The sequence below is a fragment of the Manduca sexta genome, chromosome 28 (assembly GCF_014839805.1).
Source record: "Manduca sexta isolate Smith_Timp_Sample1 chromosome 28, JHU_Msex_v1.0, whole genome shotgun sequence".
Lineage (NCBI taxonomy): Eukaryota > Metazoa > Arthropoda > Insecta > Lepidoptera > Sphingidae > Manduca > Manduca sexta.
The window spans coordinates 11139036-11165125 of record NC_051142.1 but is presented as its reverse complement, the minus strand read 5'-3'; the positions used below and the strand labels follow the sequence as shown (position 1 = coordinate 11165125).

Below are 26090 nucleotides of genomic sequence, written 5' to 3'. Positions count from 1 at the left end.
AAAACTGTTCAATGGATCTGAATTTGGACGAATGGTACACACCTGAAATTACTCGATTGAACTAAAGAAAATTTTAGAACACATGTTATTTATTATGCTGGTGATGCAGTTTAGTAATAATAATTATTAGTTTTAAATAAAGGAACCTGGAAATATTTAAAATTAAAAAGTTATAAATTATTACACAACCTTTTCTTTTCTGCTGATTTCATTAGAGTAATGTCAAAATGAAAATACTGGCAACACGTATTAATAAGTGACCAGTCACATAAAATTTTATGAAAAAAAATTGGGCCTTTTCGAAGAGGTTCAACATGGCAGGAGATCAGGCGCAATTTTACCAGTTACTAAATACATTATTATCGGCAGATAACGACATCCGATCACAAGCAGAAGTGAGTAGCAATTGTTTTAAGTGTTTTCTTAATATTTTATTAGGTGAGAAGCTAAAAAACCGGCGTTGTGATAAAAGACAGATGAAGTGGCCTCGTGTCAAAACGTGGTCATGGAAGCTCTTGAATGTAATTTCTAACGCTATAGGACCTTTGTCCTAGAATCAGATATGTCAAATGGATTAACGTTATAAGTTGGATTCATTAATATCCCAGTGGTGCTATAGAATTTTGTATTGCACTTTAATAAACCTCGTGTAACCGCTTCTAACCGCTTCTCGGGAAAGCGGTCGGGTTGTCGGTCTCCACATGTGATCCCTGCAAATGCCAAAAAAAAATATTAAAAATGTTATTATCGCTATTATATTGATAATTTGTATGTTTGACATTGTGCCCATGTGTAGGTATAAATAATTATATTATTTGCTACAACATAAATAAATGCATTTTTTAAGTTTCTGTATATATTACGTGTAGTGCGTTTTTTTTTCAGTTATATAATACAAAAATAGTTGGTCCACAGCAATTTTTACATCTATTGTCCAAAAAAATAATGCAATAGTAAACTTTATTTTACGTGATTTTTTTATTGTTTACAATGAAACTGCCCAGATCCTTATACTATTTTGATATTTCTTTTTTTGTAGCTATAGAAGAAATTGTGTAGTGTAACTTATCAATTTGTTAATAAGTTCATGGAAAAGTAATTTACAATCAATTACAATGTAATTAATAATTGAAATCAATATTTACTAAATTAAATAACCCAAACATCAAATATAATATTTCTGATCAAATAATTATATGTGCAAATAATTTTGAACTGTTGTTGATGTTACTAGGAAGCATACAACAATATCCCGACAGAAACAAAAGTAGTCCACTTAGTGGGAGCTATCCAGAATGTGGAACTTGGTGAAGATGGACGCCAGACAGCTGCAGTACTCCTCCGAAGGCTTCTTAGTGCAGAGTTCTTTGAGTTCTTTCCAAAGTTGCCGTTTGAACAACAGAAAATCCTCAGAGATCAGCTGTTGCTCATGCTGCAAATGGATGTCAGCCAGCAGTTAAGGCGCAAGGTCAGTCAGTTAATATTTTTTCTGCATTATACTGTTCATTTAGCTTATGTAACTTTTTCATTATACTCCCATATGTAAATAAAGTTATCACAAAAACAAATTTTGTACAACCAATTATTTTTTATTTTAGTCATTCTACTACCATCAGGTATCCATGGCAATCAATGGGTAATACCTACTTTATCAAATCTAAGTAATTTTTTTAATAATTGTGGTTTAGCAAAATCTAAAACCAAAGAAAGAATTCTTTACTAAAATCATATTCAAAGAGTGATGACTTCTAGAAAGGGTATAAGGTGATCATATTTATGCTACACCTTATTTAGAACTTTGTAAGTATGTTATTACAGTATGAATGAGTTCCAACCATTTATAATGTAATAATAAATATTCTAAACCATAATATTCTACTTATCTTGTGTCAAATTTTTGGTATGGTCCTAATATTAAGATAAATTCAGTATATCTTAGTATATTAAGTGTAACTACACTAATATTAGTAAAATTTAAATTATATACAAAAATGAGCCATTCAGGAACAGTTGTAATTTTATATTTAAATTTAACACCTGTTTTCTGTTGTAACTCGTTGGCAAGTATTCATATTTAGTTTGCATCAAGAAGACCTGGCTTTTCTTCCTAGTTACTCATCTATATATATTATTTTTCTAAAATACAATAAGAGATTAATGTAGGATTGATTATGTGTGAAAGCAAACAAATTGCCCAAAAATCCCACATTCGTAATTTACGTATGAAGTAATTTCGTTTAAAAACATAATAACATCACATATATTTCTTATTTAAACCAGAATTTACTCAATCGCTCAATGGTTAGCTAAAGATCGAACGGATTTACATTTTTTTTACACTTGTCGCATTAAGCGAGTTCATGTCACCGATAAGGAATAAACGCAGTTATACATCGTGATAACATTAGAACATTATTAACGTTCTCTAAATACCTGTAAACGCCTACCCAACGCCGCCCCGCGTTGATTCATTATCATTGATGACACATGCTATCGTCATCAGCGCTTCCTATCTATTAGAATATATTTATCCATTGAAATATTGCCGCGGAATTCAATTGTATTAATGGTCCTGCTTGTGAGCTCGCTATCGCTTAATAAAAAAGCAATAAAGTATTAATTATGTGTTCATTCTTACGTTATGAGAAACATAAATGCTTAGAAAAAAATAAAGTGAATACTTCTTGAGCCCCGTGAATGATATTAAATACTTCTTGAGCCCCGTGAATGATATTATTTTGTGCACTTTTGATTGTTGGGCGCGATTATTTTACCGACGTGTAATATCGATTAAGATTTGCATACATTTATCCGTAATCGTTAACTATTAATTTCCCCACATGGTTACAGATGACACCGATCTTACAATATGGTAAATTTAATTAAAAACATAACGACGTTGTTTTAAAAAAACCATCTGCGCCAGACCATTAAACAACTTGATTTGGCTATATTATGATTGCAATCCAATTTAATATTTTACACTGCCGGATGTGTCTCACACAAAATATAAATCCATTGCCTTGTGGTTTCCGCTAGTCGCCGATTAATTTAGTCGGGAATGCCCTACGCTGTAAACATCCTTATCAAATAATAAAAATGAAGTTATATTGGATAGACAGAAATAAGATATCACAAATTTGGTACCTACGCGGTAGCCAAATGTCCGCCTCTCATCCCGCAATTAGCTCATTCAACTCTTTCAGAAATAAAAACATCGTTTTTTATCATACCGAACATGACAACCTTGTACCGTAATAACATTTAACAATCTAACGCGATTCAAATACTACGGAACCATGTTATTTATAGTTGAACATGTGTTTCGTAAAAATCATAAAAATTACATGAAATCGCTCATACTATACGCTCTGCATCACACTGATTGAGGTTAGTGTGCTTGATCTAATTTTACGCCAGTTATAATAATAGCTGCTCAATGACTCATAACCTTATAAGCATTCCGACAGCTATTTAGACGAAGCCTTACGGTTGTCTTTTAATAACGGACATCCTAGTTGATGTTTTAATTTATGTTACTGTGTACTGTATGAATTAGGACTAACTAAAACTTCTTAATAATTTTCTTGGAGAAGGGAGAAGAAATGATAGAGATTTGTGCATTCTGTCCCAAAGGAAAAAAAATCTTGTAGTTTCGCCGTGTCCGGTCGTCCGGACCTCAGTATGTTTGTATGTTATATGACCAGTATTAAGACTGTAGGTCAACAATTTGATTTTTAACTAATATTAAGCATATAGAGTATAAAGTAACCGTTTCGTCTTATCGTTTTGAAATAAGTATGTATTCAAATTTTAATATTATGATGGTTTCTTATGTTTACGCGAATCTTGGACATTGAAATAAAGATGTTTACGGATATTGAATATAAATAAATATTATTATTTTCTCCTGACTCCCTTCAATATTATGGCCATTTTTAATTAGGCTAGTGTCAATTAAGGTTGACACTTTCGAAAAAATCAACAAATACGTATACTATTGAACATTTTAAATAAGCCGACGTGCTAAAGCCAAAATATATTTGCAAGGAAGAAATGGCTGACTAGCACATACAAGATTCTCTTCATATCATGTTTGTTTTTTGTCGTAAAGATCACCTTACATTAGGCAATCGATCAAATATTAGTTGAAAACGAAGTTTGTGTGAACACGAATATTTGATTGAATAGTTAACCCTCTGGCGCCAGTGCTATTTATTAACAAGAAACAATCAATGTAGCCGACATTAAGTATGAATCGATTGCTTTTAACTGAGTTTCTAAATCTTTTAAAATAATAGAAGTTCGAAGCAAAACTAGTTTTTAGCCTTTCTGTAGCAAAGGAAATAAATGAGAATGGGCTCAGTGATGGCACTCGACTAAATGTCAAGCCCCTATGCATTGATGAACTCTCAAAACTTAATTGCCTCTAAACGATTCCAGCCGTTAATCGAAACCAACAGGCCAGAATGCTTAGGAGGCGAAAATATAATTTATTCGTCAAGAGCATATTATGTAGCTGATAATAATATATGCTATAAGATACCAATATATCATTAAGTACAGAGGCACTACACATGTGTTCATACAATTATATGATTGTTATCACGCGAAATACTGGATAAAGGTTAGACACGATGGCAACTGTCCATTTATTCGTAGCAGTATTCACGTGCCAGATAAACACAGTTGCCGACCTTAACAACGCGTCGGAAGTATTATCTGGACATTAAAATTTACTACCTGTCAACAAGTCAAGTTACACATTAGAATCATATACATTTGAACATTGCGACTTTGATAGCGGGCGATTAAATTTCACCTAGATACACACAGCATCTCATCAGCCTTACATGCAGATCAATTACAAATTCTCGTATCTTATCTTTTGCTCTCGGGAATCGAAACAAGCGTGTTTTAGTTTTCAGTGTGTCTTTCTTTTGTCATAGATCTGCGACGTAGTGTCTGAGCTGGCCCGCAACCATGTCGATGACGATGGCGTCAACCAGTGGCCGGAATTCTTGCAGTTTATGTACAACTGCGCGAGCGCACAGGACTCCAACATCAAGGAGGCTGGTATCAGGATGTTTACGTAAGTTCCATATTATAGTCGATTAGTTCATCTTTAATTATATTTTAAAACATTTTTCTCATTAATGCGTTGCTATCATAAAACATCTATAACACAAAATGTTACATGTATGGTGTATCCCAATAGATCAGTACCTGGTGTGTTTGGCAATCGTCAAAATGAGAACTTGGAAGTGATCAAGCGCATGCTGCTTTCGGCACTGCAGCCTTGCGAAACTGAGGCGCTGCGCACGCAGGCCGTCAAGGCAGTCGGCGCGTTCATACTTCTGCATGACAAGGAGCCCGCTATACAGAAACACTTCAGTGACGTGCTACTGCCGTTGATGCAGGTATGTTTTTATAATCATTCATTATATAGATTCATTAAGAACGATTGTCCATCTTGTTCAAAGGAAACTTCGATCCTGCACCACTTTTATCTTGGAACAATTTTGGTATCGCACGATTATTGTAATATGTTTAGCACTACGCGGAATTTTCTGTCGTCGCAGAGGCTGCTGATTCAATCCACGCTCCAGTATATGCCCTTGTTGATGTTTCTGTTAACGGAATTTATTTATTTATTTATTATCAGGCAAGGAGTTATAAAAAACTGAGAAATGCCTGTATCCTGCTTATCTGATTTTTTTTTCGCTATGTATCTGTCGAGTCTGTTCTTGAATATATTATTATCATTAGGTAGCTAGTTCCATGGTTCAACAACCATATTAGTTAAAAATCTTTGAGGGTTTTGAGATCTGGTAGTAGCCAAATTAGAGTAGTGACATCAGTGGTGGATATTTGTATTGGACTTAAGAATATTACGGAAGTCTGTAATGTCATATTTTCAACTAAGGATCTTTAATGTATCAATCAACTCGCCACAAGTCCTATGATCTTTTAAAGATGTAATTTTAAGGATCTTCAAGCATTTTTCGTGTGAGATAATTTGGTGGTTTATGCATTATTTAACTTGCCTTTGAGTTTCTCCACAAGATGAATGTCTTTAATCAGTAGGGATTCCACACTTATAAGTTTTATGAACTTTCAACATTATTTCTGAAGTTAATGTTCCAAAAGACTTTCTGATAATTGTATAATAATAAATTAAACTCTGTTTTTTTTTTTCGTGATTGTCATTACAAATCGACTGTAATCCTTGCACCTACATATGTCTGCCTTGATATCCTAATGTTGTGAATTGCCTAAATTGCTTGGTAAGCAATAATTACAAGATCCAATATGCAAGAAAGTACACCACTATGTATCTCATATTCATCAGACACCGTTTTATAAACATGAAGAGATGTACGTACATCGCGAGGAAATGGCTTATCTGAGTACAATTTAAGAATTACAAAATTATATGAATGTTATCGCTGCATTAAACCACCATGTTGACCATGGCCTATTATTACCATTACTCTTTAGTATAGAAGGCCAGTGCCGAGAAGAGAGTTAATATTTTAAAAAATGAGAGTATAAAACATATTGATTTGTTCAATTTATCAATTAAGTCTATAAAATATGTTAAAATAAGTCCAGTTTAAAACTTGTATGGTTCATGGATTATACATAAATCTTTATGACTCATGTTTTCAAGTCACTGATTGTATGTACGATAATAGCTCTGTGAAGGTCAGTCTTGTCATGACAATAGACAGTGTTTTAGTTTGTATCAACAGTCAATATGTTAAGACAAATGCTCAAAACTTTCTATTACAAGTATTGTAATTGTTTACGTCGAATCAATAAAGCCCATTTCAGATTTGGATAATCGAAAAATGTATACATAAAAGTATGAAAATGCTTTAGATCTTTTCACATTGAAATACAAATACATAGAATTAATAGTGAAGATTAAAAAAAAATTGTTAAGTATTAACCTTTTATGATACAATAAAGCAAACACACATGAAACATTTGTTTCTGACACATAATAACGACATTTCTGGAATCTGGTCCTTCATCCTATATGGTAAATATAGAAACCACATGGTTTTCTAGTATATTTGGAACATTATTCCTGAAACAAAAATATTTGTTTATACTATGGACAAAAACATATTGTTTTTTTTCTTTCTGTACTATTTTTCATAATAAATTAACTAACACACATCACACCTATGCCTGTTCTGTGTTTCGTCTCATGATATGATAGGGGTGACCATAACAGGCATTAATACAGTCTCTGGGCTAGTATTGAATAAACAAACCCATCACTGTTTGACTCGAGATTTGAATGCAGAATCTCAGAGCTGTGTTGTACCGTGCACATAATACAACTACATAGTGTATAAGGCATATAGGTTACTTTGCACACTAACTCCTACGTGCACATTGTCACAATGAAATGTGTTACTGCCAAGGTGTGCTACATTAAATTTGAGATTTTCGCTAACACCATCTTTTTGTAAGGTGGAGTTTGATAGTAGCTCTCAATACAAATTTATTATAGAGCTTATATTGAAGCATTATAGAAAACGTCCGCCGATCGCTTTGGGAATTAGTTACTACTGTTAATGACCGTGAATATTCTCTACTAGCCCAAGGTGATTTACTTACTACTTGTGATTTACGTTTTTACTACTTTTATTTTTTAATATTTTTCCTTTACAATATGCCACTATTTTTCATGTCAATTTTTGCTTAACAGGTGATTGTGCAGTCTATTGAAAAGGGCGAGGACGACTCTTCTCTGAAGGTGCTCATCGAACTGGGGGAATCTGCGCCGAAATTTTTACGACCACAGCTAGAAGCCATTTTCCAAGTGTGCATAAAGGTAAAGACATCATACTTTAAATATTTGTTTATAAGTTAAGAAAGTAGAGAAAGAAAGAAAGTACAATGTTGGTCTAGGTGGTCGGTGACACAGACGCAGAAGACAACTGGCGGCAACTTGCTCTGGAGGCCATGGTAACGCTGTGCGAGACTGCGCCAGCGATGGTGCGCAAGCAGGTGCCGAATGCAGTGCGCATGCTCACGCCGCTCGTACTCGAGATGATGTGCGAGCTAGACGACGAGCTCGACTGGGCTTTACAGGACGACGCTGCCGACGACGATAACGAACTGTTAGTATTCGCATTTACCAGCAGAATATTTACACAGGGGCATTTATAGCTTTTATTTACACAGGGGTATATTAAAATCTATCATAATACCCTGTAGTAAGGTTCTCATATATTGGGCTACATTTACCATGGTGTAGTTACAAAGAGTCTTACAAAAGAAATTATCAAGATAATTAGCACTGGATGTTCATACATTTTGGTGTCAGTCCCTTGATGACAATAACTTGTTTATGCGTCAGCAAACAGTATATTATCTTTGCACATTTCACTTTCAATATACTTATTGTTTTTCGCTTTTATACTTATTCTTAAATTTGTTTTGTAGAAATTACGTAGCGGCCGAATCAGCTCTCGATCGGATGTGTTGTGGGCTCGGTGGTAAGATCATGCTTGGATTGATTGTGGGACAAGTGCCAGAGATGCTGCATTCTGAAGACTGGCGTCGGCGGCACGCGGCGCTAATGGCCGTGTCCTCCGCCGGCGAGGGCTGCCATAAGCAGATGGAGCAAATGCTCGACCAAGTCGTCACTGCGGTGCTCAATTATCTCACAGACCCGGTAAAATTTTATTTTGAACATTATATACAATTGTATAATCATTCTTAAGGTGTTTAAAAATGAGCTTAGCTAGCTCAACAGATTCTTGTCTGTTTATAAGAAACTGCTGAAGAACTAGGTCAAGCAAAAAATTTAGATTCTAATTATCAATTTCAGTGTAAGAGATCATTTCATTTTCGTGTCTCTTGTTTGTGTAAGGCAATACAAACATTATTTTATTGTTTATAGCACCCTAGAGTGCGTTACGCGGCATGTAACGCAGTGGGTCAGATGTCCACAGACTTCGCGCCTGTGTTTGAGAAGAAATTCCATGACAAAGTGGTTCCTGGTCTCTTGGTGGTGCTAGACGATAATGCTAATCCTCGTGTCCAGGTATTTATAATTATTTTTCGGTATTTGTCATTATTTTATTCCATATACACTCATCTGATGTTTCAACACAAATGATATATGTTTTTGAAACAGGCTCATGCGGCTGCTGCTTTAGTGAACTTCAGTGAAGACTGTCCCAAACCTATTTTGACTCAGTACCTTGACCCCCTGATGAACAAGTTGGAAGTAATTCTGACCACCAAATTCAAAGAGGTAAGAAGGCAGCTTTCTTTTTTTAGGCATTATCCAATGTTCGTTAGTGGTATAATCTTTCAATGGTTGCATCACTTCCATAGCATTGGAAGAGTAAACTGTGGCATTTGCTCCCTTTCTTATTCACATTGTAAGTCAGGGATCTCAGTTCACAAACATTTCCTAGATATTATATTCAGTTAAGTGGTTTTTAAAATATTTATGGAATACTTATAGAATATTTTGCTTATTTAATGATAATTTAGCTATTGTATTCCTTACAGTTTTATAAAAGTCATTTAAGCTACTACAATCGAAATAATGCATTTCTAGCTGGTGGAACGCGGTACCAAGCTGGTATTGGAACAAATCGTGACAACAATCGCTTCTGTTGCGGACACTGTGGAGAAGGACTTTGTAATTTACTACGACAGATTGATGCCGTGCCTCAAGTACATCATCGCCAACGCCACCACTGACGAGTTAAAGATGCTGCGTGGCAAGACCATAGAGTGCGTTAGCCTTATTGGTGAGTTTGACTAACAATTTGTCTATATCTGTAAATAATCTTTATTTACAGAGATGCAATATTCATTATGTCTGATGTTTGTTATCTAGTGCTTATCTATTTAAAACTCTACAAATATGTTTATCCTAGGTCTCGCTGTCGGCGAAGAGAAATTCATGTCGGACGCATCGGAGGTGATGGACCTGCTTCTCAAGACACACACTGAGGGAGAACAGCTGCCAGCAGATGACCCTCAAACTTCTTACCTTATCTCTGCCTGGTCACGTATCTGCAGGATTATGGGTAAACTATTGTAATGTATTTACTTGCAATTAAATATTTTAATTTGAACATGTTAGCCTGTTTTAATATTGAATAATGTTAGCAAGTTTTAACTTACATTATAATTATTTGCAGGCAAGAAATTCGCCCAGTACCTGCCAATGGTGATGGAGCCAGTGATGCGCACCGCTGCTATGAAACCTGAGGTCGCGCTGCTGGACAACGACGACCTCGAGACCATTGAAGGCGACCTCGACTGGCACTTCGTCACACTCGGCGAACAACAGAACTTTGGCATAAAAACTGCTGGTAATTTAAGCTATACAACATATCTTAAACAGCAAAATAATTTATCATAGGAAAGAATAACCAGTCAAAAAATAATTTTGAAATTAACAATGGTTGATTATGTTCATAAGATTTAAACATTGATCTTTTATAAAAATATTTAAATATAATAAACATAAGGTATATTAAAGTTTACATATTTGTTCCTCACAAATTCATTCGGAATTTGTAAATAAATGATTTTTTAAAGGTTTGGAAGACAAAGCCTCAGCTTGCGACATGTTGGTGTGTTATGCTCGTGAGTTGAAGGAAGCGTTCGCCGAGTACGCAGAGGATGTGGTGAAGCTAATGGTTCCAATGCTCAAGTTCTACTTCCACGACAACGTGCGGACGGCCGCTGCAGAATCTTTACCTTATCTGCTGGAGTGTGCACGCATCCGTGGCCCGCAGTACATACAGGGCATGTGGGCTTACATCCTCCCTGAACTGCTCAAAGCTATTGATTCCGAACCCGAACAAGAGGTCCAAGTCGAGCTTCTTAACAGCCTGGCTAAGGTATGGAGTAATTAGATAAGATTAATAAAAAAAGAAAGAGCTTAAACAATGTTTTGTGAAATTAATTTCTTATTTTTTTTTATAGTGCATTGAACTTCTGGGTATGGGCTGCCTATCAAACGATGAAATGATGGCAGAAGTATTGCGCATACTCAATAAGCTTCTTACTGAACATTTCGAGCGGGCCACTGAACGTCGTCAGAAACGCGCCGATGAAGATTATGACGAAGTAAGTTCGGATAGTGCTAATGCAGACATTGGCTTATTTGACGTGGTAAAGCAGAGCTGAATGACCCGATATAGTTTAATGTATCTCATATGTCAATATTGAATTCAAAACTTATTTATGCCATCCAGGTTGTAGAAGAACAATTAGCTGACGAAGACAATGAAGACGTGTACAGTTTGTCGCGTGTGGCAGACGTGTTGCATGCTCTGATGTCTGCCTACCGCGAAACTTTCTATCCACACTTTGACACCTTGCTGCCACACCTCGTGCAGCTTCTTACGCCTAACCGACCTTACTCCGATCGCCAATGGGCCATATGCATTTTCGACGACATCATAGAATTCGGAGGTTATTTATTATAAATCTTTATTTTGTATATTTTATTTATTTATGCACTTTGTAAAAAATATATTTAACATATGTAGACAGACTTAATGTTACGGGTATTATACATTCTTGTGGTGAGAGAATATATATTTTGCTTCCGCAAAGACTGCCAGTTTTTGTAATATTGCCAATATTGACTGATCAATATCTGGTATTACTTAGGCAATCAATAGTATTTTTTATGTTCACATAATTCCCCAGTATATCCTTGTCTTATTGTGGAGCACAAAGTACCAAAGTTGCCCTGGACATTTTGAATTATATTGGATGTTCCTGTGAATTTTGAAGATAATATTTTATTAGGACTTGTGTGTGTATTATACATTAAATATTATTGTATAAAAACTAAATTTTATTTTCAAATCCACAGGACCGGCTTGTGTGAAATATCAAGACATCTTCTTGGAACCAATGCTGAAAGGTTTATGTGAACCAGAGTCTGAAGTGCGACAGGCAGCAGCATACGGGTGCGGAGTGCTGGCGCAGTTTGGCGGCGCGCAGTTTGCCGGTGCATGCGCTCGCGCAGTGCCGCTGCTCGCCGCACTTATTGCAGAGCCCGACTCGCGTTCTGTCGAGAACATCAACGCAACCGAGAACGCCATCTCCGCCGTCACCAAGATCATCAAATATAACCACTCACAAATCAACAGGGATGAAATTATCAGGCATTGGTGAGACTGGTGTTTTTCTATACCGTGTATTATTAATGTTGTATATATATGTGATAGGTAGCAATAAGTAAAGTAGTCAATTTGATCCATATCTTTGCTGTGGAGTTTATGTAAATATTTATTAATCTTGGTGTGTTTACCCAGGCTGACGTGGCTTCCAGTGACCGAAGACACGGAGGAAGCACCACACGTATATTCGTTACTATGTGAGCTGGCGGCTAGCGGACACGCTGTGCTGGCTACACCCGACGCTCCACAGCGCGTCATTGCCATACTCGCCGAGGCATTCTTGCGCGACGCCGTGCCAGATGATAACCCTGTCTATGCTCAAATGGTAGCGCTCGTACGACAAATACAAGTGAGTCGACTTAACTTTATAAATTATAAATTAGCTTTTCATGTGGCTCCGCCCGCGTGGAAAAGCTTTTCCGGGATAAATATTTTCCCAAAATAAAAGTAGCCTATAGCACCCAGGATTAATGTAGCTTCCTATTAATGCAAAAAAAAATCTAAATCTGTTTAGTACTTTCTGATATAATTAGTATAGATACCATCAAGGAATATGTTTACATGCATTTTTATGGTTTATTTCAATATTTCACTACCCATTCTATAAGAATACATTTTCAAGAATGACCTTATTGACTTGCAGATCTTTATGTATTAAATCTGATAAAAGTTAGTTTAGGCTATTATTATTATTAATTACTTATTCTGTGGAATATTGAAGAAGGCAAAATGGAAGACATGTAAGGTTTTAAAGTTTTACTCATTATTATCCCCTTTATTACACTGGTATCATAAACTTGATTTCAGAGCAACGCAGAACTGTTCAACTCGTGCTTGATGCAGTTGAGCAACGAACATAAGGAGGCATTGCAGATGGCGCTGTCCACATAGTGGCGCCGGGCGCCACGCGCCGCCTGCGCGCTTCCACTCTTCACCGCATCCGCCGCACGTCGCCCCACCCGCCATGACCGCCTGTATCCTCCGGTCCTTATATGAGTGATTTGTATGCTATTGATGTTATATTCCAAATAAACAATTCTCTTATGTAACTTAAGAGAGTTTTCAACTGTTTATGAAGTGACTGATAAAGAGTAAAATTAACTGTGACCATGAAGTTTTAAACTACCCTTATGCTGTCAAAGAATATTTCTTTCTTCGATCTCAATCTTTGAAATATCAGTTGGGCTAATTAAAATTGCTGTGATATATTTTTGTACTGTTTTTGAAGTTGTTCATGCTTAAGCCCTCTAAAAGAGTAGCCCCCTATAATATGACACACGTTACATTCATGTGTTTGTAGATGTTTTTTTTTTTTCATAATATAATCATTTTATCAGAGCAAATATGGGGATGGTCCAATTTTTTTAATACTAGTGTATTATCCCCAATATTCAATGTAATATGTTAAGAAAGTAATTTATAAATGTCACATAATTTATTATAACTGCTTTTCAAATTTGAGCTCACACATACTGTTAGCAAAATAGTTTTGATTACTTCTTTCTTCTAAGTCTATATTATTAAGTTTGAGTCAATCTTTTAACCTAGGCAAGTAATTGCTTTGCTCTTAAATTCTAAAAAAGAGGTGGCAGCAGTGTTACATATTTTATTTGCATACCAAAACTCATTGCAAAATAAAGGCCTTTTATTTTATTATTTTGCAGAAGTCAAAAACTGCAGCTAAAATATACTTTAAATTAAAATAAATAGATAATTGTTTATTTTTATTGTACTCTGCATAAAATTCAATATAAAGAATTGGGCCGTCTGCATTTAATATGTTGTATAGTTTGCCGTAATTCGGTTACGATGGGTATTTGGTGGTTGTTTCTCGCGATGGACGAGACATCATGTCTGTTTGTAAGGAGTAATTTTATTCAATAAATATATATAATATTATATATATACATCTCTTTCTTTAAAACTAAAATAAAAGTTATTTGACATTCAAAATAATTGTTTTAATTTATGAAATATCAACATCCCGGGAAAACCCCAATTATAATTTAGACTGCCATTATTGCTGAGTAACTGCTATAAAAATTTGAGGATTTGGAAGCATTTTATTCGACGCATACAGAACTAACGGCTGATTTCAATAAAAGAATCCAATCACTATTCAGATCGATCGCAAGAAGGGTAAGTATCGATACAATTTGTTCTATAATGAAAATATGGTCTATACGTGTGCCATATTCAAACCCGTTCAGCATTTACTTCTACATGCAAACGTTTCACCTACATACACATTTTTAATATTGGTAACATAAGATGAATAAAACGTTGTGTACCGAGTATAATACCCCTATACGGCGTATAATCTATTCCCAACAAGTCACATTACCTATGTGGCTGACTTTGTAATTTAATATACTGAACTGAAATCCTAAATTAGGAATTTAAATCTATAACGGCAACAGGTTCACCCCTTATCACATTATGGGACGGAATACTCGCGGCGGAAAGTGAGTGCATTAGTTGCGCCTCTGCATACCCCTTCATTGATAAAGGCGTGAGTGTGTCTGTCCGTTTCGTTTAAGGTTATAGCTTAAGGTCCATTTTCATACATTTTGTTTCACCTTTAATCTGGGTAACTAAACAAGTATTGACAAGTAAAGAATTTAAATTCACGTCTAGTTAGTGATTAGTTCTCGCAGTTGAAGAAAAACGTAAAAATAATTAATATGCATGGATATTTCTGCCTTTAAAAATTTCGTCGTATTAAATTTTAAAGGCCGAAATATCCATGCATATTAATTATTTTTACGTTTTTCTTTCAACTGCGAGAACTAATCACTAACTACGTAATTTAAATTCTTTACTTGTCAATACTTGTTTAGTTACCCAGATTAAAGGTGAAACAAAATGTATGAAAATGGACCTTAAGCTATAACCTTAACAATGATATTTACATTTTTATAATTAAAATACAAGAATCATCGATAAATTTACAAGAAGTTATCGTATAGGGGCAACACTATTATCGGATACAAAGAGAGTACCGATGTCATTGTTCTGAGGTACCGAGGGTAGATTACCGGTACCTATGCGAAGCGTACTGTGCAAGGTACAGTTTAATATCTTACAACCAAAGAGAATATAACCACTACGCAAGGAAGTTATATCCAAATGGAATGTTTACGACAATCACTATTCCGTTCCGAAGAGTATACCCTCGAAGGATCTCGCCATCTCTTTCTAGTAGGCTATACAATACATTTTTATTTGTTACAAAATATTGCATGTAATATTCGTATTTATAAATAATAATGTGTACTTAATGTTTGTGTAAAAATTTAATTTGTATATCAAATAATATTGAGCTACTGTAAGTATATTTCATGATTTAAAAAGTAGTATGGGTAGTAACAATAATATGGTTCTGGTTATATTGGATTTTTCTGCTACGGAATATCTACTCATCTATTAGCTCAGAGTAAACATTTTGTGTCCCATGTGAATAGTTTCGAAATGTGGATTTTTCTAATATTATTTGTCGGGAGAGGATCTCTCTAAGGTCGACCTCAGTAGTCGGCCGGGCGTTAAAACGAAACCTAATTTTTTCATGGTCGTCTCATACTGAGTTAAAGGCAGGTGGAATAGGCTGGTGAGCCTATTCCACCTGCCATCTCCTATCATAAATAAATAGTTTAATTTTAATGTCTAACATTCGCATAAACATAAGAAATCATTACTAAAAATTAAGAGAGAAAGCCCCGATGTTGCTGCCTGACTGGATTCGAACCAGAGACCCTAGAATACTGTAGAATCAGTTGTAAAATTCTTCTGCGCAGGGATTACCATTTTTGCCCAAGGACGTAATTTTTAGGAAATCGGCAATAAACAATAAAACATATTTATTATGGGATCGGTAATCGGGACCATCCAGTTCTACAAAGACAACGTGGTTATCGTACACAAAAAAATGTAAACAAGTTGATGAATTCGTCTAAAAAAGGAAATTCCACAACCAGGGTATCCATCACTGCTACAACCTACTACAAGGCCAGTTCTCATAACTTCAGAAGGAAGTTTTATCTTGTATTAAGGTCAGTCGGGGGAAGTGCGCCATAAAATTTTCATAGCTGGATTCAATGCAAAATAATTTCTTTTTGTGCTGACTTAAGAATGTAATTTTATTAATTTAAGAATATTTGGTATTTTGTGATAACAACCTATAGCCATTCAAGGAAATCGGACCATAAATTAATATTTTGCTCAAAGTAAAAAAAAATGGTAGTAGGCGCACTTGCCTCCGGAAATGGGGTAAGTGCGCCTGTGTAAAAAAAACTGCCAATATGAAACATTATAAAGAAAACACACACTTTAGTCCATAGAGAAATAAGTTTTACTCGCATTGCTCTTGGATAATTTTTAATCACTCAATATTATAACAAACTATGGCTGTCAAATCAAATTCGGGGCAAGTGCGCCATATATACGTAAATCAGGGCTTGAAAACATTTTAGATTTTTTTTTTATATATATTTTTTTGCTATGTTAGAGTTTTGTGTGCGGATGTGTTGGAATAAAAAAATGGTAGCCCTAATATAAAATCCATTTTATTTCTAAAAACTAAAAAAAATACAAAAATGTAGAAATTAACAATTTTGAATGCGTTATAACTCAATTACTTAGAATTTGGCCTTATGACATTTGATATGTTTGAGCTGCATTATACCCAGATAACGTGCCTGATCGAACAGTTGCAACCTATTCACGTAAAGTTGCTCTACACCAAGGTATTTCAGTTTTTCTTTTGTAAAAACGAATTAACTAATACACCCTTTTATTTAAGTCGGCTCAAAACAAAATACCTTGAATACAAAAAAATCTGCTGTTAAGTATAACATTTTAATAACAATAATTCATATTAGTAAAACTTATTCTCAAAAAAGGTTGGTTATATATGGATCAGGGGCAAGTGCGCCATACGACTATTAACTGTGGCGCACTTGCCCTACTCGACAATTTTAGGTACATTTTTTCGCATTGCTAAAAAATCCTTTATTTTAGTATATATAAATAAAATTCAGGCAGGAAGTTAAAATAAAAGGTTTAAACTATGTATGCACCTTACTGGTTTACAGAAATATGTTAAGGCGATACCTCAAGGTCCATTTTCATACATTTTGTTTCGGCTTTAATCTGGGTAACTAAACAAGTATTGGCAAGTAAAGAATTTAAATTCACGTCTAGTTAGTGATTAGTTCTCGCAGTTGAAGAAAAATGTAAAAATAATTAATAATCATGGATATTTCGGCCTTTAAAATTTAATATGACGAAATTTTAAAGGCAGAAATATCCATGATTATTAATTATTTTTACATTTTTCTTCAACTGCGAGAACTAATCACTAACTAGACGTGAATTAAATTCTTTACTGCCAATACTGAAACAAAATGTATGAAATGGACCTTGAAATATTTGATGTTATCTTTCACGGGGTCATCTCGGTTTACGGGTCTAAATGACACTTAAAATAAAATGGCGAATAAATCGTATTAAAATGAACATAGCCATTTATGTTTTTAGTGGAACTGTATTTCAGTTAGTAGCATAGATGTAAGATTGCGGTAATTGTATAACATCAATAGTTCTCGATTTTTTTAGGGTAGGTGCACTTACCCCGTCGGCGCACTTACCCCACCTGACCTTAATAGAAAAATGAAAAACGCCATATAGTATAAACGCCATTCAATTTAAGTTTTACGTCGATGTAGTGGTATTACATCGACGTAAAACTTAAATTGAATACTCAGCAAACCTCCGTAAATGCACGGAGTATTTTAACAAATTTTAAAAGTGCGCGGCGTTTTATATTCTTCCGTGCCGTCTTCCACCGTCTTCCTGCATTAGAGTAGGCGTATACATTTGCTTTTACCTTGAGTTGAATTCCGATCGGATTTCGGACGCTCCGAATCGTTTGACTTCAAGGATAAAACTTGCTTGTTTCTCTTATACATCAGTGTACAGAATTCATACAATACGGGGTTATCTCATTGATTAAGCTGAATCGTTAATGAGTGAATAATAATGATTTTTAAATTTTAAAATTATATAGAGAAAATTCTTTTTTCAGAATCTGAATTTCATTTCTGGATTTTAATTATTCTATATAATTTTATATACATTTTGAAATTAGTTGTAATATTAAAATTATTTCAATGTATGAATGATTTTCAAGGTACTTATTGTAATTCGACATCGCCCATCACTAAAAACAACTTAAGTCAATTGTCAATTGTCAAAGTACGAAGTCCCTCAGTGTCGTAATAATTCATTCAATGTCTATAAAGAAAACTAGAGTAATTTATTTTTTTTAAAAGTTCTTAAGGCTTCATTATATACATTAAGTCTCTGGACCGATTAGATAATAAATCTAACGGCTTATGGTAGTTTGTGTGCTCAATTATATTTTTGAAATATTTTCTTAAATTTTTCGTGTATGAAAATAAATAGCGGCGTGTCTGCGTTATGAAAGTAGCGGCGTGCTAGTATTTTATTTGGTGGAGAGTATTAGAAGTAAAATAATTAAAGAGAGATTTTGTTATTGTAATATTCTGGCGGGCGATGTAATCATGTCCCGTAAGAGATCGCGTATTGGTAGTGAAGAAGACATGGACTCGAAGTTGTTGGAGGGTGGCAGTGGTGAAGGACGCACCGCCAGTATCACCAGTTTCTCAAGCACCACCAGTCAAATACTTTGTGAATCTGGTCAGGTTAGTAATCACTAATCAGTATATATTTTTGAGACATAATTCCCGCCAACACAGATTTATAGTAAGCAATTTGTGAATAATTCTCCTTAAAACATTAAAAAGTTATTTTGGCTGCGATTTAGTTTCTTGTAACCTAATTTGAGCATCAAAAATGGCATGAATTGATTTAGTTTTTATAACCAAACCATTTCTGGGGTAAGAACATATGTTTTTTTTTTAATTTACATGGCTAAAATAGGTAAATATTAGGTGAAAAATACTGTGTCAATTTTCACTTACGTAAAAATGGAAATTGAAATTAAATATCTGTAATACCAGCTTGTCATTATAAAAGCTGTTCATAATTCTTCATGTTGGTTAGGTTAGGTTGGAACTATGTACACCATGTCTATGCGCGAGCTGAGCTTGGTAGAGGCGCACGAGCAACAAAAATATTTTTTCAAGAACAAAACTCCTCTTTGTACATTTTGAATTTAGATTTTTTAAATTTGTGTTTTGCCAAAAATGTATTTCAGCAAAACTTGAGTGATGAATTTGTATTCCAAGAGCATAATCTTAGTAATTGCAACCACTTTTTACCTCAAAGTCCTGTTACAAGATTCTAAATTTTAACCATTGTTTTATGTACATTTATTATGTGTAATATTAAGGTGAAAATCTATATAAATTTACTAAAGTACTAGATAGTTACTAAAGTTGAATTGATTATTGATAATATACAATACCTGCATTAGGTAACATCATAATGATCAATATAAAATTAACTTCATGAGTAAAATTTGTTTACTGATAAAATAACATAAAAATTCTTTTGATAAAAACCAAATTTGTCTTGTACTGTTGGAAAAGTGTATAATAATATTCTGCGGGAGGCATCAAGAATTATGAGAGACAAAATTTCACACAAGCCTGATCCAAATAATAATAGTAATTTGCTAAAACAAAAAAATGTTATATATTGGTCCTCCAAGCCTGCGGTCACACAATTTATCATGTTTTATTTCACAATCACTAATAAGTCACACTACAGAATACAAACTCTTTCTTAATATGCATGTTTATGCAATGAAAATTAACTATATTGTATAATAATATTGTTTATAAACATCCATATAGAGTACTAACATGTGCTCACAGCTCTGCCCGTACGAAAAATTTCCTGAGAAAATATTTCCGGGATAAAATTGGCGCTATATAATTTTCTGGGATAGAGAGTAGTTTATGTCCTTCCCAGTATCTCAAACTATCTCCATACCAAATTTCATAAAATCCTGTAAGTTGTTTTTGAGTTTATCGCATTATTCAATTCGAACCAGTAAATCCTGAGATTAACACATACAACCGAACAAACAAACTGTTCAGCTTTATATGTGATTTTAATTTTATAATATTATGTTGTGCTATTGATGTATTAAATTGCAATTAATAATCACCAAATGGTGACTCCCAAAATATGGTCACATTACTATGTCCAAAGGGTTATTCTTATTGGATAAGTGTTTCCAACTCTTGATCTTAACTGTAGTAACGTCACACAGAAAATATAACATTAGCTACAATGGAATATACAGGAGACCAAGATTCTGACTTGGTTAGATGAAAAATATTCTTTTAACGTCCTGACGGGAGGCTGCTTGAATAACTAGGTCGTTTTATTAAAGTTAAAGGACGAACGAAGCATTTAATTTAGTGTGTAATGTAGTTTTTTTCTTATTGCTTTGAATGACGAGACGAGCTTGCCGTGCGGCTGATACGACCGCCCATAAACAATAGGAACACCACCCAACACCTTGAATTACAAAGTATTGTTTGGTATGCCACTGCGCTCGCCATCCTGAGAAATGAGTAATAAAAAAAAATAATTCATTAGTATTTACTAATGAGGTTGTTTTTTTGTCTAAAGAGTATGTACACATTTAACGAATATGCTGCGTGCGGGCCGTTCATGCGCCTTTACTACTGATTCACGCAATGCTCGCAAAATGTAGTTCAGTTTGCTTCTTTTGTACCCCTTATTATGAAGTTGCTTTTAATGACTTCTCACAATAATACTGGCACAGTACACGCGCGTTGCGTCAAAACAGGGTGCGTCTAGGATCGGCGCGCGAAATGATCACACAATTTATTTAATAGTTCTACGCGCGTAATTCACGAACCTTTGTGTGTGTCCCCTAAGGTTATTTACGCTATTTGAACCAATTATCGTAATTGACAAAAAATATCTGAAAAAAATTACAGTCATGTAGATTCGGGCTTAAGTCCGTTCGTGTCGCGTCGGTATGGTAAAGGTGACACGTAGTGAAACAGGACCCGCACAATGTCCTCATCCCAACGAAAAAATCTGCCCCTGCATGATAGTTTAGGAGTTCATTGTCTACAATAGCCTTCATATTGTACGAGATGAGTACTAAGAACTGGCCAACCGCTGATGAATCCAATGTGCATTTGATTGGTACGCGTGCTGGATCCAAATGTGACGATGTACGTAGCTGTTTATTTCCGCACGTACTCATGATCTGATGTCTTAACGGTAAACACGTCATGTCTATTTCAAAGTATTTTCTCATAAAGTTAAACACAATCTTCTTTGATAGAATTATTCATTTCTCCGAATAATAGTATGATTTAGCTTAGTGTGGTGTGCTATTATACATGAAACTTCGTTACTTTATAAATGTTTTGTCTTTACTCTACAACTTCGTCTTCATTGAAGACTTATATTAAGATTTAATAGTTTTTCTGTAGATACAATCGCCTATACCAAGATGTAAACTAAACCATTATTTATGGTATCAAAGTTCTATCGTTGATTAAATAAAAACACTCGGAACGATAAAAAAATTCTTGGTGTACTGTTTTTCAATACATTTTCTTCACACAATTGCTCTAAAATCTGGAATTTATAACACAATATCATCCGACTGACTCCATTGAGTCATATCTTTATTTGAACTGATTGCTCATAAATAAATCAATACAATAATATCTATGTACTTATTGCGGTTCGTCACTACTACTTATACTCTGTATTGAGTTAACCTGATGAATCACACGAATAAATATTATGACGCCATAGATACGACGCAATTTTAGTCTTATCACAGTAACACTAAATTATATGATGACTCGGTTAGGAGATTCCTGAACTTTTTTTGATTTGGAGCCAAATTTCATCAGTATGTTTACAAGCAATGAAAGAAAAGCAACGTCTCTCGGTGGTCGATATTATATTTAGACAAAGATCATCAGGTGTATTGTATGTAATTTGTTGTACCAGAGTAAAAGAGAAAAACAGTAGTAGCACCTGAAACAATTTAATTCTTTTCTAGCAAAAGATAACTACAATCTTAGTAGTAAAATATATTAATCATTTTTGTAGTTCAATGTGCTTATAAGAGGCTTCATTTTTATCGCTCCATTCGTACGAAAAACGCAGGATCCAGTTGAAGCTGCCATTCTTTTCATTTTCTTCCGCCTCATTAACGACCAACGACGACAAACGGGCCTCATTGGATCCCATTGTGGATACTCCATCATGTCTTTCCTGCACTTTCTGCAGAAATGTTATTTTGTTTCTTCGTTGAAAAGCGTTTACAGTGATTATGTAATTGACGAATCGTCTGAAAAGTTCGTTTGAAGAGATAGTTCGGCGGATCCTAACCCATAGAAAAATGAGGTACACACAATTCACGTCATGTATGCCACAAGGTATATAAAAATGAAATCCACATGCGCAGATTAGGCTCGCGGCCAACAATGTGGCGTGATCAGTGACCATGCCACTCCAACATATCCACTAGCCGCTCCCGAGCTACCGTACGCTCATAGTATCTCGTAGTTCGTATGTAAACATTTGTTGACACGTCTTATTTATAGAACGCGAATTAATGAACATTATAAATGAAATTGAAAGTGGGTGTTGGCTGTTTTACTGCAGCTAAAGGGGATGTTGTTTTCGGATAATGATGATAGTTGTTGTTTGTAGCTGTTGTTTGTCAATACATTTGTTTTTTATTGACTATTGTAAGATGTCGTTAAGTTTATGCCAACAATTGTATCATACTACGTAGTATTTTTTATGCTTTTCAGCGTGATCGTGGCGTGGCGGCACTATCGAAATCTATTAAGCGATAGTTAACACATAATTAATTAAAGGAATCAGTGTGAAACATCGCGTGTGTTATCAGTTATCAGTAGTGATATGGTTTATTTTCACGGCGTTATTTCGAGCGCGCTCGCGTCGCTTCAGTTGCGTAATTTGTCGATTACAAAACGTGCACAAGTTCATCATGCGACAGAGCCGTGCCGGCTGTGCTCGCAATTGAAATCGCCTTGAAATCTATCACATATAGCTTGTGTGCATGCCATGCCTACGTTTTTTTGATTATTTTACTTTTTTATCAGTTGATAATAGCCTTACGAAAAATGCGGTTAAGTATGAATATATCTTGCACCCTGATAGGGTTTCGTACTATTCGATTTTCTTATGTACAAATATTTAAACAATGTATATTTTTTATTTGTGCTTCTATACGCTCCACATACACGCTATATCTTGGTCGGCACACTAACTGTACTATTGGATTGTTCAAATAAATTTGTTGGAGCGTTATTAGACAAAACTAATTATTATACGGCATCCATGGTTTAATGAAATTGTGGCTGTTGAGCACTATTCATATTTGCGGTTATAATTAGATTTCTCTAATAGGGGACCGGCCTATGCTTGATTTTGTCTATTATTCTATATGTAATGGTTAATAATATGAAAAAGAAGTACTCTTGCGAAAACTGCATAAAAATTGGTTAAAAAATGAGCGAGTAATTCATATTTAAAATATTGTAATGTGCAGAAGTGGGCGCGATGTGGGGATATCGCTACACCTCTTTCTTTCGCACGCGTCGTAATTCCCGATGACGTCACATGTGGATATTTCGTCTCTTCTCTGTTTCTTGTTAATTACCCCTTCCACCGAAATTCAAAGACTTATAACTTGTTGATTTTTTACCGGATTTTAAAAATTCCTTCTGCGTTATAATGTATATTATGTAAATATTTGATAAAAGTAAAGAACAAAAATGAGTCCGGTACCCTATTACATGGACAGATAGATAAATAGGACAAAAAGAGCAAAAAATAAAGACTTTAACAAAAACAAAACCTACCCCAAAATCTACTAATCAAAAAAATATAAGTTATTAACACACAAGCAACGTGATTTTCTGTCCAATTTTTGTTTTTATGCTTATTATTGTACATTATTTTTATTTTTTGAGAGTAGCACCTAATGTAAATTTAATAGTTTTTGTGTATTTGCCTAACTTAGCAATTTTGTTATTTGTAAATTTATATATCATATATAATTAGATTTAATACAATAATATTCATTCTCATCCCATTGTATTCTGATTTCTCCCTGCATTTTCGAAGTTTAAGGTCTTATACCAATTAAATTAAAATGGGACCATTCCGAAGGTATACAAAATCGATTGCTTCTTTTTGCGTTTCGCTTCATTTGAATCGGACCACGGAATAAAAAAAAATAATACCACTGGACAAACAAAAAAAAAATACGAACAATATAGTCATTTTAACACACATGCGTACCTTATTGAAAATAACACTTTACATTAAGTTACTCTAATTGTAAATATAAAAAAAAGTGTTAATTACTAACAAAATAAATACCGATAAAGTTTTTTTTTAATTCACAAATTGCTTCTACTACTCAAAAAGAATTCATCGCAGCCGCAACACGACACTTTCAGTCAGAAATACATCCAAGCACACATAATATTCGTACTGAACAACAAAACGATAAAAAAAATCAGAAAATGAAACTAGATTTTTTGAGAAAATATTCGTTATTCAAAGGTGATTTTTGCACAATGCTAGCAGAGGTAAAGCCGAGTATGTGGTTTCAGTTATTAACGCAACGTCAATATGACTCTATTTGAACCTCATTTTGGGGTTTATAACCAATTGGTTAAAACCCGATCTTTACTCTTTATAATTTCCAGATGTGCAATGAGTGTCGACTGATGGCTTTCAGACATTGATAGGCGACAGCAGCCTTCTACTAGCAGAGGTTTGCTTCCTTTTTAACCGACGCCAAATGAGTTTATTTATTCGTCGTAATTTTTTTTTATGTTTGTTCAGCGATAATATTTTACCCCGTGCTTTAATTTAAATGATTCTTGTTGCGTTCGATTTTGTTAATTTAATTTTGATTAAGTAGTTTATTAATAACGTACTAACTTTTGCTCGCAGCTTCGCGCGCATTAAGGAATTTTCCGGGATAATTTTTTTTCCTACTTACTTGATATGTATCGTTTTAATATGACCAAATTACACAAAATAAAGTTTCATTCCAATCCGTTCAGTAGTTTTTTCGTGAAAGAGTAACAAACATACCTACATCCATCTTCACAAACTTTCGCATTTATAATATTAGTAGGACTATCTTATCTAAAGGCTGAACAAATCAAACATTGAACGGTCTCTTGTGTATTTTTGGCTGTAATGTGTGACAATGTGTCAGTGTTGGCAACAACGATACTAGAGAAAGATAATTTGACGCCCACATTTCGGTTAGTGGGCCGGTCGTTGCCATTTCTGTAGAAATAAATCAATACCTAGAATATTACCCGGTTTAATGTAAGCACCTACGAGTAAAAATAATCTCCGCTTCCTCTCCAGGTAGAGAAATCACCGTATTTCATGGAATAAACGTATATTGTGTATCAGTCGATGAAAATAAAAAATTGTTTCCGATCAAATAATACTTTATAGCTGTAATAGTAAATTTAAACCTTACGCTACTGATCGTAGATCTAGTTGTAACTTGTATGCGTTTCTTTTTTATAGTACAGTGATTTTTCGGCATACGTATCTCCATTGGTAGACCAAAGTTCATCACAGTGATGTCTCAAGACCGCGTATCAGTATTACCATGCACATTTATGACGCCCAACAGCGATACGAATAATATATTGTCGGATTAGCAAAATGGCCTGATGTTTGTACCAAATCTATACCCTAAGGATAATCGAAAATTCATAGGTACTCATAAATAATAAAAAACCTGCGTTAGCGAATAAAAGCTATACTTTTAGATAATAACCCAATAACAATAAATACTGAAGATGAAATATCAATTTCTGCTTTATGTACTAC

At 34.4% G+C, this 26090-nt stretch overlaps 2 protein-coding genes across 3 annotated transcripts in view; both read left to right on the top strand.

Moving 5' to 3' along the window:
• Positions 1–203: 203 nt before the first annotated feature.
• On the top strand, positions 204–14144 carry LOC115446970 (importin-5). Its single transcript, XM_030173821.2, has 18 exons — positions 204–395; positions 1235–1468; positions 4950–5092; positions 5219–5420; positions 7727–7852; positions 7930–8141; positions 8467–8698; positions 8927–9070; positions 9164–9283; positions 9596–9791; positions 9921–10073; positions 10188–10361; positions 10591–10895; positions 10981–11124; positions 11253–11472; positions 11882–12182; positions 12327–12540; positions 12999–14144. The coding sequence occupies exons 1-18, from the start codon at positions 279–281 to the stop codon at positions 13080–13082; spliced, it is 3321 nt and encodes a 1106-aa protein (XP_030029681.1). The 5' UTR covers positions 204–278; the 3' UTR covers positions 13083–14144.
• Positions 14145–18441: 4297 nt separating this feature from the next.
• Positions 18442–26090, top strand: part of LOC115446977 (choline-phosphate cytidylyltransferase B) — a 36067-nt gene continuing 28418 nt past the window's right edge. The window contains exon 1 of one of the 2 annotated variants that reach the window (XM_037444388.1): positions 18442–18913. In XM_037444388.1, the coding sequence (XP_037300285.1) occupies positions 18773–18913 (141 nt within the window). In that variant the 5' untranslated portion in view covers positions 18442–18772. The remainder of the gene's footprint in view (positions 18914–26090) is intronic. The other variant, XM_037444386.1, reaches the window with a different exon arrangement.

Bases quoted from the DNA above. Each gene is read 5' to 3' on its own strand.
- LOC115446970 (XM_030173821.2), top strand. From the start codon at position 279: ATGAAAAAAAATTGGGCCTTTTCGAAGAGGTTCAACATGGCAGGAGAT. The intron at 7,853-7,929 runs GTAAAGACATCA...ATGTTGGTCTAG, and splicing joins TTTTCCAAGTGTGCATAAAG to GTGGTCGGTGACACAGACGC. The intron at 9,284-9,595 runs GTAAGAAGGCAG...ATGCATTTCTAG, and splicing joins TGACCACCAAATTCAAAGAG to CTGGTGGAACGCGGTACCAA.